The sequence below is a fragment of the Thunnus thynnus genome, chromosome 3, assembly GCF_963924715.1.
Source record: "Thunnus thynnus chromosome 3, fThuThy2.1, whole genome shotgun sequence".
NCBI classification, from domain to species: Eukaryota; Metazoa; Chordata; class Actinopteri; order Scombriformes; family Scombridae; genus Thunnus; species Thunnus thynnus.
In genome coordinates, this window is record NC_089519.1 from 1450470 (window position 1) to 1462958 (window position 12489).

General features: G+C 43.6%; 1 protein-coding gene across 1 annotated transcript in view; it reads right to left on the reverse strand.

The window, feature by feature from the left end:
- The window catches only part of nfixa (nuclear factor I/Xa), a 111028-nt gene that overhangs the window by 11500 nt on the left and 87039 nt on the right, over positions 1 to 12489 (reverse strand). The window contains 6 exon segments of the mRNA XM_067579574.1: positions 2373 to 2542; positions 5683 to 5748; positions 5751 to 5810; positions 10331 to 10405; positions 11732 to 11859; positions 12259 to 12294. Of these exon segments, the coding sequence (XP_067435675.1) occupies positions 2373 to 2542; positions 5683 to 5748; positions 5751 to 5810; positions 10331 to 10405; positions 11732 to 11859; positions 12259 to 12294 (535 nt within the window).

Here is a 12489-nt window from a genome sequence, read left to right on the forward strand (position 1 = left end):
CAGCTCTGGATCTGAGTGAATGTATGTCACAATAGTTCTGAAATATCCATGTAAGGCCAGAAGACGTTTTGCAAACACTTGACAGTCAGCTGTATGCTGTGTTTTTGTTGTGATGTTTGAAACTAGCTTTCAGAGTGAGTGAGTGTGGGTGTGTTATTATGGTTATCAGAAGGGCACCCTTCACCGATGTGTCACTATTTAACCCCACAGAATCACTAAAAAGGCTCAACTGTGCTCCAAGTAGCTTCTGCACTTAGTTTCCTCCTCATCGACAACCAGGGTTGGGAGAGTTACTTTAAAAATGTATTCTGATGCAATTACTAATTACCCGTCAGTAACCTAATCCAAGTATCATATATAAATATTAAAGTAACTTGATTACTTTCTTTTACTTTTGGATCACCTCAACACCAAATATGCACAAGAGAAAAGAAATATCAACAGGATGACTTTTACTTTAGTGGATTCTGTAAAAAAGAACAATGTAACCTTAGAAAAGAAAATGTTTCCTCTGCTCAGTGTGTGTTTTTTAAAAAAAATTGCTTTTCGTGAAGCAACTTCAGGCAGCAGCCTACAGACCTACAGTGCACAACACATGATGTGCATTACAGAGAGCTTTCTGAGGGAAAGCCTCTGACGAACCAGCGCTTGGCCCGCTGGCTGTGTAAAGCTATCATACAGCAGGGGAAGACCCCCCGCCAGGTATTCGCGCCCACTCGATGACAGCTTTGTCCTCCTCCACAGCTCCTCTCAGAGGAAAGGCAGTGGCAGATATACTGGATGTGCAGCGACATCATGGGCTTCCCCATGTTGTTTTATTCGCTTCTATCTGTGTGATGCGTCTGCTCGGTGACCAGTGACACGCTGTCACAGTCATCTCAGTAGAGGTCATATACTCAAGCTCTCTTTTAACAGACTTGTACGAGTCTTTGGGACTGTCACAGTGTGAAACCACCGTCCCTGCCTACTCTCCCAACATAAGTTCACTGTGTATGAAGTGTGTGAACGTGCGCCCACTGTGCGCCACGTGGTATCATCCTCTACTCACACCAGTGTGGATCAGTGAGTTATTTTGCCCTCGTTCCTGCTCTGCTTATGTCGATTTTAGAAATTGTAATCCTACTAATCTGAATACGTCTTTCTTTCCTGTAACTTTAATGGAATACAGTTTTTTTGTATCCTAATTACATGACGCCGTTACTCCGTAAGCCTGTCCACAACCGCTCACTAGCTTCCACGCTTCATCTGACACACAGTGTGTTTCAATAACTGTCCTTCAATTCACCTCGGCACTCTCAGAGCAAAGGGGCGGGGGGGGGGGGGGGTTTGCTGAATATTACTCAATCTTGACCACCATGCATTTGGCAGAAAAATGTTTAAATATCACAATCCAGTGGGTGAGATGATTTACTCTCATTGTTCAGAGTAAAGGAGCAACACTTAAAATGGCAGCAGCTCAACGAGGGCTTGGAATACACCTGTGACCTCCAATGTTTGCTTCAGGTTCCATCCATGGATACCTAACTCCCCAAACACCGCTAATCTTGATTTGTCTGCGAATTCTCACTTGTTCCTTCCCAGGTTCGTAGCCGTGCTGGCCCAACTCAGCTGCTAACTCAGCCTGAGCATTTTTCTTTCATGAGCTACAGCTGCTGCATCCTCCCATGGCACTGTGAGCTCAGAGAACGTAATCTGCTGCGACTCTGACCACAACACCAGGTCTGCTTTAACCTCCCACTTGAGTTTACTATCTCCTGAGGAATTACAAACTGTTTTCCTGAATCCACTGCCAGTTGCCCTCACAAACTTCATCTTTCTATCCTCTTTCTGCTGCACAATGAATTTATTTCAACCGTTTTACTCTCAGTTGTGGTTTCTGGTGATAACCTAAATACCTCGATGTGTCTCCAGGTGTATATTATGGCTATGTCTGGATCACTGTATATGTTGACCTAATATGAGTCAAATGTCATTTGGCTCCTTTCCCCAAAGTTTTCCCCCTCCAGTTGATGTTTTCTTCTGCTTCAGCACATCTGGCTGCTTTCTCTTGTTGATCTATTTGCTCTAAAACACTTTTTCCTCTTCCCTGGTAAAGTTGCTCAACTTCATAAAGATTGCTCTATTCCCAGGTTTAGGCCCCCTTGACCTTGTAGCACCTGTTTTTCCAATAAATAAGATGAAGTGATGCAGCAGTCGTTCTGTGTATAATTATGATGCTGATTTATTATTGGAATCTTGCTGCCTTTCATTCTACATCTTTTTTCAATAAATTCTACAAAAATGAACGAACTTGGAATCAGTATCAAAATATGTTTTATGTTTTATGTCTTTATCCCCTCTGCCACCCTTTCCTGAACCCATAGATCACTTACCTGTGCGCTTGGCTGTCCTGTGCCGTCGGTGCACACAAACTGCACAAACTCCTTAAGCGGGTCCTGGTGGTGATGGTAGCGTATGGTGGGGTGAGTGAAATACGGGCTGGACTGCTGGATGATAGAGGAGGAGGGGAAATGCAGGGCTGAGGCTGAGGCACGGGGACTCCCTGAGGAGAAACGTGAAAAGGGGAACAGGAAATAGGAATGGGAAAGAAGAGGAGGAAGAGGAATGTGAGGAGAAGAACAAAGACCAAAAGTTGGAAAAATACAGTGAGGCTCATGTCGTTCTATTGTATTTCTACTAAAACACAGTACATATGTATAAATAATACATATAAATAAAACTCTACACACTATGATACTCAGTACATTAACATGCACACCTATGACACAGTATAAGACATGCATATGCTTTAACTAAGCAACAACACAGCTGGCATCAGAGACCAGGTTTCTGCTTAGGCCTATTATTGTCCTAACACAGAAAATAGCTGTGACATTCTCTTGTGGTGGACTGACTGAAGCTGTTTCTGCTTACAAATGACTGGCATTATCCCTGGCTATTGGGCAACATCTGGTCCCATTCATTTTATAAATCAGCCAACTAGATTTCTCTGTACCTCTGCCTGGCATGACTACACACACACACACACACACACACATACACACTCTCCCATACATTCATGAGTGTGTTACAGTATTTTCTGCATTCTGCTCGCTCTCCGTTTCTGTCTCCCAAACACACATACGCAAACCACTTATGACAGAGCCACACACACACACACACACGCTGGGTTTTTCCATTTTTGTTTCATTGCTTGTCGGTGATGTGTAATCAATCAGCAAAATATCCTTGCTGTGTGGTTCTGGCCAGTAGTTTGAAGCTTGAGAGAGAATCTCCCCTCCACTCCCAACCGACCACAAAACGCCTCCCGGAGACATTAGTCAGCCAGCCAGCCAACCACACACACACACACACACACACACACACACACACACACACACACACACACACACACACACACACACAAAATAGGCTCCACTGTCTGTCTTGTCTGCTGAGATTCTATGGCTTTGGCAATTTGGCACACCAAACTAAAGAGGCAAGCTGCTAGGTGAGGGGAGCCTGGCGAACAAGCATCTGTGATTATGTCTGTCACCTACTATCTCCTGTGTATACTGTACTCACAGAGTGTGTTAGAGCCAGTCATTCAAACTTTTGTTTTTCTGTTTCTTTTTGTGTCTGGGTTGCTGTGTGTTTGTATTTTTTTCTGTGCTTAATTGCGAGCATGTGAATTTTGTGTATTTCTGTTTCTGTATTTTGATCTGTACGTGTTTCACTTGTCTGCTCTGTCTGCTGCAGCTTTTATGTGTCTTTGTACGTATACTGGTGTGTGTGTGTGTGTGTGTGTGTGTGTGTGTGTGTGTGCGTATAATCACTGCCACAATGGCGGACTCTCCAGACTAGTATAATCAGACAACAGTCAATCTGGCAGCTCTCCACGTCAGTCCGGAGCCAACAACAGGACATAAACCATCCAGTCCTTACCCCTGAACACCCACACTCACTAGACCTATACAACAAGAGCTAACAGCTACAGTTCATCCGAGGCAGGCCATGGTTGCTAACTGCGTACTCCTCCTGTCTGTCTTCCCCGATCTTTCTTTTCATCCCTCTCTCCTTCCCTCCCTCCCATCATCCTCCAGTCTCTTTATAGAACCAAGGCCTCCGAGGGACATTCCATTTGGACGGCAGCCATTTTAGCACAGAGAGTCCTCCACAAGAGTGTAAATTTACACATGCGCGCGTGTGCGTGTGTGTGTGTGTGTACATGTACAAATGCACCCATACACAATCTCCAAATATTGTCTCATTACAGACTCTCTATTACAGGAAAAGCTCTCAGCCACCAGTCTGCACACACAGTTTGGAGAGTGTGAAAAGTTAGCTGGGAAACAAAGAAACCTGAGCTGGTCCCTCGCACCTCTTCAACTCACATACAAAACAAGAGAGGCAAATTTTAGAAATCAATTCAAATGCAAAATTAAATCTGGTGTTTAGGATTCTGGAGGGGATATAGGACTGCTCTGTGCAGATAAACAACACGCTTAATGGTGCAAGATCCGGTCTGGACTATATTTTCTAATATACTGTGGGGAGCTCTGCAAGTAAAATTCAATACGTTTCAACACGGAGGGCAATGAGTCCAAATGACCTTTACATGGTAGGTCTTGGTTTGGCTGTGGACCAAACCATCCTTTGAGAGACAATTGGAATGAGAGGGAGAGATAGCGAGAGGAGGACATTTTTATTCCTTTGAAAAGTGAGACAAGCCTACTGGGACTTGTTGGCAAAACTTGGATCCAGGAGACTCTGGAATTCTCTGACTGGAGATGGAGAAACCATGGCGGTTATGCTATAGGACCAAAACACTCTTAGGAGGACATCTTGCTCTTAGTGTATCAATTGAAACATTGGAGATTAGTTAAAGAATGTCAAGTGCACTTTCACTTATCCTTTAACACCCTGTATTTGCTCTGTTCTCTAATTCAAACAAAACAAGGAAAAACCTGCTGAACAAATCTTTTAGAAAAGAGAAAATGAAATCAAAGACTGATGGAGACCTAATGTTGATACACATATGTCATTTTTTTGTCTTGCTCCTATTAAAAAAAGGCTTTTTATCACACAAATTCAATTAGAAATTGTGTCAACAGCCTCACTTGGCACGTTAACTTACACTGTCAAGTTCATTGTACGAGAACAAACAGCTGCAATATGTGTCCGTTGAAATGCAATAACTGACTTCTGAAAACACAACCAACCAAACACATACAACCACAGTTCAAAAATGCAATTAAACTGAACTAAAACAGACTAAAATGCATGAAGCAGTAAGATGTGAGGCAAATCAGTCACAAAGGCATGGATGCAGCGATGGTACCATGCAATGACAATATTAAAAACATACAGGCACAAAGATGGTGGTAAAATGGATGGATGGAGAGAGGCTGAAAGAGAGAGAGAGAGAAATTTAGGCCAAGCCATGATGATAGCAGTAACACTGAACAGGTGAAACTCTGCAAGCATCTTGCTTCTCAACAGTTGCAACTGTAGGATAGGAAAGTTTGATTTTCCCATTTGTAGGCACACGGTGGTGGAATATCTTTTGTTTGTTTCCAGGGGGGAGTTTGGGCATAAATATGGAAATCTAAAGATCACGTTTGACACTTCCTTTCCTTCTCTCTCTTTTTCAGATTATAAAAGGGGGGTTGGGGGTTGTTGGGTTCATGGCAGGGCTCTCACCTGGTCTCACTCCTGCCAGCACAGGCAGCGGGTGGTGTGTGAACGCCATGCGGGGGGACCTCGTCGGGAAGTCAGGGCGTTGAAATCAAACTTCCCCGGCTTCTTAAGTGAACCAGGCGAGGACAGTCCTGGCGAAAAAAAAAATGGGATCAACAAAAAAAGTGGGGGGGAAGAGGGAGGAAAGAGAGAGGTGGTTTAATCAACAAATTTGTTGCTTATTTAATTGACTACACTAAAAAAAAATAATTTGATTTTTATTGAAGGGGACTTGAACAATCATGATTTTCTGATTAGATTGTTTAATTTCCTTATCGGTTGATGGCAGTGCATTACTCCCTGTCCTTCTGGCTGTTTGCCAATCACTCCCATTAGTTTCAATGAGTCAATCAGAGGACTCTGTAAATGATGCAATCAGAAAGCATAAAGATATAGAAAAGAACCAAGAAATCTTGGCTGTTGATCATGGAGCTTTGTTACTCCTAGGCTGCAATAACTCGTTTAGAGATGTAGTATTCCTACAGTATATAAAACTCCAAGCTTTATAGTTTTTGGGCTGAGCAATATTTCATAGCATAAGTGCATGTCTTCAAAGGAACAAGGGGGAAAATAACTAAAGCCAATATAAAACTGCTCTTTGTTTTAGAGCCAAAGCACATCTGTAGCTATAATAACCTCAACTGTGCCACTGTATGTTTTTCTGTCTCATCTCTTTCTCTCTGTTTCTCTCTCTCTCTTTCAGGTGCCAACTCCAGGCTTTCTCTGTGTATGAGCATGGCCACCATACAGCCACAGTCAGCTAGTTGTGGTCTGGCTTCAGCGAAGCTCACAGGCTGGCTGCATGAGAAGAAGGCTTCATTCAGAAATAGCACACACTGTACAGTATGGACACGGCAGCTGCTGAGTGCGAAAGACAAGCAGACGGACAGAGAGAGGAGACAGAGGGAGGGAGAGAAAGAGAGAGGCGAGAAAAGAACGTGGGAGACATGAAAATATGCGAGGGAGCGAGGGAGCAAGGGAGCGAGAGAGCAAAGCAGAACCTGTGAAAAATGGAGCAGTGTCTTGTTTTTCAATGCGTTGCTCTGACGACATGTATGAAATTGGAATGTCATAAGATGTTAAATATGGTTATTATCTCTTGCGCACACACTCACTCGTACACACTGGATGTCTGAACACACTCGAAAGCACAAGCACACGTTCAAACACAAAAAACAAAAGACCCTCACAATACCGTCACATTTAACTGATGAGACAATAGACAGATTTCTTCTTCAGTAAGTTTACTTCTAATCTTCCTAACAAGTGAGTGATGTGATAATGTTCTCTTTTTAAACTTGTTTTTAGACTCTTGTTTTGTAGTCTATTTCTGTGGCCCCTCCGCATCAAACAAGGCATTAAATACGATTCCTCCTCAGTTCTCCAGCTGGAGACGTGTGAAAGTCTATGGGAGTGTGGGGGCGTGTAAAACCTTCACTCCCTGTGTGAAAGAGTTAAGTCTGAAGCAGGTGGGAGTGAATATGTGTGAACCATTTATGTCTTTAGCAGACATATATTTCTTTTTTTTCCCCCAACTGTAGCGGGAGTCTGGGGGCGTATTGTACTGTCAGACAGATTCCAAGCATGAAGACAACCCCGATCCCACTTCTGACACCAATAGTTAGCAGTGATTGCTATGACACTGTCACACTGGTGGGAGCAAACTGGAAATAAGAGCAGTCTGCAGAGACTTAAACAATGATAGGCACTGGAGGTTAGTCCTGGGAAACACTGAGATTTGGAAGAAAGTGTAAAAACCAGAACCTTATAGATTAAACAGTTATGGTTTCAGAGAGGTAGTCTTATGTGCTCTCATTTTGGAAGCATAAAATTAAGCTGAAGTATGGAAATCAGAGCTAGAAAACACAGAGAAGATCAGATGAAGATTGACATCTGTATATATTGGAACTTAAAGCACTGTCACTATCACCAAGGGGATGTGAAAGACAATATTTCAGCACTTCAGAGAGTGTTCAATGGTCTGATCTGGTTCATGTGTGTGCGTGTTTTTGTGTGTATGTGCCACAACTGCACTGTTTCCTCTCCTGGCAAGCTTTAGTGTTTCACTGGCAACCAATCAAGCGCTCCCATGATGACCCTTCTGTCTCTTTGCACTAACAGGCCTGCCACCAGATGCGCCTGTGAAGCACACACGGACACACACACACTCACACACACACTCACACTCACACACACACACAGTTGGGAAAGATAGGAGATAGTGAGTGGTTTAAATGAGTGAAGGAAAATCAGGGAATTCTCTCGTCTCCAGTGATTTAAACCACATATGTAAGTCCAGCCGTATCCCTCTAAGGGCCTGTAACAGTTAACTCAAAGCACCAAGCAAGGCCCCCACCACCACCACCACGAGTCTCTGGTGTCTCAGGGAAATTTCCCAATCATTTGGAACTAATATGAAATCGTGGTTGTTTCGTTTGCCTCCACTAACCTCCCCCACCCCTCCTCTAGCCCCTGTGGAGCAGATGTCTCCAGCATCCTCACGGATCCCAAGGCTACACACACACGGAAACACCATCTGGGACCATGCTTCAGCTGTGCATGTGTGTGTGTGTGTGTGGGCTGTGTTATATATGTGTGTGCAGAAATCTATCATGTGTATATCTGAAATGTAACCGTGTTTGTGTGATGTATATGTATGAATGCATCTTCATACGTGTGTGTGTGTGTGTATGTGATGCTGGATGTGTGTGCTCTATTGGTTATGGAGGGAGTCGGGGGGAGTGGATTGTGCTGTGGACAGACGGTGAGGCGCACCTGGGTGTGAGTGTGTTCTCTGTTATTTTTTATTCAGCCCCTCGGTTTGTGTGTGTCAGTGTGTGTGTGTGTGTGTGTGTGTGCTCGCTTGTTTACATACCCCCCACCTGGACAGGAATTCCCAGATGAGCTTTGCCTGTGGCAGGTGGGATCCTTTGGAAAATTGGATACACACCGTACCAAAACCACACAATCTCTACTCACTTCCTTCTCATTCTCCCGTACCTATCAATCTCTCCTCTGTGCCGTGCTTTTTCTGGAGTGTGAAACCTATTTTGCACTAGCTACTGTTAAAAAACAATCTCTAAACCCACACAAAATTTAAAAAAAAAACAGCTAATAATTACAATAGCTTTTGGCTTCGTAATTTTTCACTTGGATTTTGTAAATTAATTGGGTAAAGGGTCCAGATTTGCATGCTATTCTGTACCTCTATTTGCCAAACTCATTAGGAGGTGTACAAGGCTGTGTGCTGCACTTTGGAGAGTAAGGGGGTGGTACACATACACAGAGAGAAAGAGAGAGAGAGAGAGAGACGTGGAAAAAAGATGGGAGGTGAGGCTCTGGTGCGCAAAGGCGTGCAGCAGCCTCTGTTGTGGCTCTGATGAGCAGCCTCTTAATTACATTTACAGCTAAGTGGAGCAGGAGCAGGAGAGCAGCCGCTGAGGCTCAAGTGAGAGTAGACTGGGGGCAAAACCTAACCAGCACTCTTGGCTCCTCTAGTTCACATCCTAGTAACCCTTCTCTCTCATTAGCTAGCACCATTTGAGTACACCAAAGTCTTCTTCTCTCCTCTCTTTCCGCTCTCACCTCCCACTTTTCCCATCCACTTGCCTGCTATCTGCCTCTCTCTCCTCCTTCTCTCCTCTGACATCTTTTCTCCCTCCCCAGGGTCCTTCCTGCTGTACACGTTTTCAATTAGACAGAAGGGAGACAGGGATGGAGGGTTGAAGGGAGAGCTAGGGAGCAGGAGGAAGGGTTTTACACCTCTGATCCACAGACGGTAAGCGTCTTAATGAGGGATTTGAAGCGAGGGAGGGATGGAGCAACAGAGGGATGGAGGCAAGGCAGGCACCTGAACACCTGCAGGGGTGGGGAGCATGATAAGCATGTGTGTTTCAATGTGTGAACGTCTGCGTATGAGGGGGGCTGTAAGTGTGTGAGTCACCGTGTATGTGTGTGTGTATGGGAGAGAGGGGGGGGGGCATCTGTGTATGTACAGTATATGTGCATGTGTGCGTGTGTATGTGTGCGTGCAAACACTGTGTGAGAGTATGTGGGAGTCTGTCTGTGTATGAGTCACTGTGCATGTTGAAGTATGTGTGTGTGAGGCAGAATGCACACAGCGAATGAACACGCCTGCTGGTGTTGTCAGTGTTAGCCTGGTGACATCTGTCAGTTAAAATGCCGCCGGGAGGACTGACATGACTTCAGAGAGATAAAGCCAGGATTCTTAGGTGAGCTACTTGTAGCCTCATGTTTAACACAGAATGTAAAGCCTAAAGTGGATAATCCCAGACAATCCTGCTACTTTACCTCAAAGGAAATGGAATAATGCAAGTTTGATCAGCAGCAAGGACATCAATCTGATAACAGCTAAACATTGCTGAGGTTAACACACAAGTATAGTCCCATTTTTTTTTATCCTTGTCCTTACCACAGACATTCATTCAACTCACATACAAACATACACATACAGTATATACTATATATGTATAGATATGATATATATACATATATACGGTATACACACACATACACAGAGAATGACTGAGCTACTGTACATAAAGGCTGATAAATAGCAAATATATATGAGTGTAATCAATGTTGTTCTAACCATGGTAAGGAAACTGCACGCCATCGTTTTCATGTTTTATCTTCCTCTCCTGCACACTCGCCAAATGGTGCTGCACTGAAAGTGGAGAAGGGTATTGTTAACAATGAGATAGGGGAAGAGTGAGATATAGAGAGACAAGGAGAGAGAGAGAATGAGGGAAAGAGAGAGAGAGTTAAGAGTGAGCATTTGTGTATGATGGAGGTAGTGATAATTGACACAACATCGAGTAAACTGTATGTGTGATTATGGTTTTAAGGTGGAGTGTTTGGGAGTGTAGACTCAAGTGAAGTGAACAAGAGAGGGGGGTTTTTCTTGGAGTTATTGGGTTGTTGGAGGGATGAGGTAGGATTACTGAGGAGGTAGAATAAAGAGGGTAATGTCCAAAGCGGAATCACAGAGGTAGTGGTTACTGCCAAAACAATGGAAACACCAACATAAAGCCTTAATACAGGCTGCTGTAAGCTGTTGAATCCTTGATGCATCTTGGCATTTATATTCCAGATGTCTGGAGCTATTTGGTGAATAACATTTAGCACCATTTATCCATGATAAATTCAATTTTATGGGGTTGTAGTGATGGTGTTGAAAAAATGTTGACCAAAAAAAAAATGGCATAGCCTGTAAATAAAAACATGTTAATGCTTTTAAATCAATTTGCTGAACAATAAAGGAAAATACTATTCTGATCAGTGTAAAATAAATGACTGTGTAACGGTTTTATTGTCAATAATGTTTTTCTTCCAGGACATGACTACATTTAAACGTGGCTTCTCATTATTTATCCAAGACTCCTTTATTTTGGCAAATACCTGTGTGTCTTTGTCGTAAAAAGTGCTGGTCTGAGACAAATCTAATAAAAAAGCATGTGTTTTACGCATTTCTGTTTCAAGTCTACATGGTTTATATACTTAAATATATGGCAGGGTATTACATTTATAAACTACTTGAAAGGTTTTTGCTTTTATTGCTGGACAGTGTGGCCAACAGAGCCCTGGTTAATCTTGGCCACCCATTTTAATATTAGACAAATCAAACATTTTTGTTGTTCTTGACAAATGATCAACATATTACTCTCTCTCTGGTATTTAGGAGCCGCAGTCTCAAGTGTTGCTATTTCCCTAAGGTGTAGAGGTCAGACTGGGGAACAGGGCCTTAGCGAAGGTGGTTGGTGGGTGAGTGGAAGGTTTGGACAGGTGTTCAGAGTTGTCTGTACCACCGGAGTGAAGGCAGGGGGTTGAGGTAGGGTGTGGAGAAGAGAAAAAGTTAGATGGAGGCATCAGTTTGGACTTTGGTGATGGTAGGGGGGGATCAGGCAGGAGTGTGAGGAAGTTTGGTGATGCTTGCTTAGTGAGGTGACAGGTGTGAGGTGGGATGGGAGGGAGGGAGGGAGGGGGGGGGTACCTGCATCCATGTCATTGGGCCACGCACTGGACTGGGAGGAGCTGGCAGCAGGTGAGCGTCCAGGATAGAAAACATCATCTGTGGGGCTCTCCAGCTCACTGTCGTCTAACGACTTCCTCTTGGTGGAGCTGAGGGTATGGGGAGGATGTTTGGTGGGTGGAGGAGAAGTGGGAGGCAGAAAGAGAGGGGGAGAGGAGAGATGAAAAATACATCATGGTAGGGAATGTTTGGATCAAGAATAAAACAGAATTAATAACATAAAAGTATCATATCAACAGGCACTTAGACGTTTAAAGAGGCTTCGAGTTTTGCAGCTTAGTGGAAACAATATTACTGACGCAAAGTCTTGGAGCAGAAAAAGACATAAAGCACAAGAAATGTGAAAACTACAAATGAAAAAGGAGGAAACAGAAAGAATAGTTAGAAAGTAGAGACAGCCAAGCAGTAAGACTCTCTGTCTATGTGTGTCTGTGCTTTTCTGTGCATGTGTGCTGTTAGTTTGTGTCTTTGTAGGTGTTTGTAACTACCTCCGTGGAAGGTTTGCGTACAACTCCACCTCAGACCTAAAGTGACAGCAGAGGACAGAGGTAAGAAGACAGAAAAAGACAAAGTTAAGAAAGACACAGAAGAGGAAAAGCAGAAAGAGCCATCACACATTCATAAAGAGGAGAGCAGCAAACAGAGAGACACACACATATATAGGGAGCTTCAGGACGGATTCCAAGACTGTTGTACCAAATACCATTCATACAATGAAA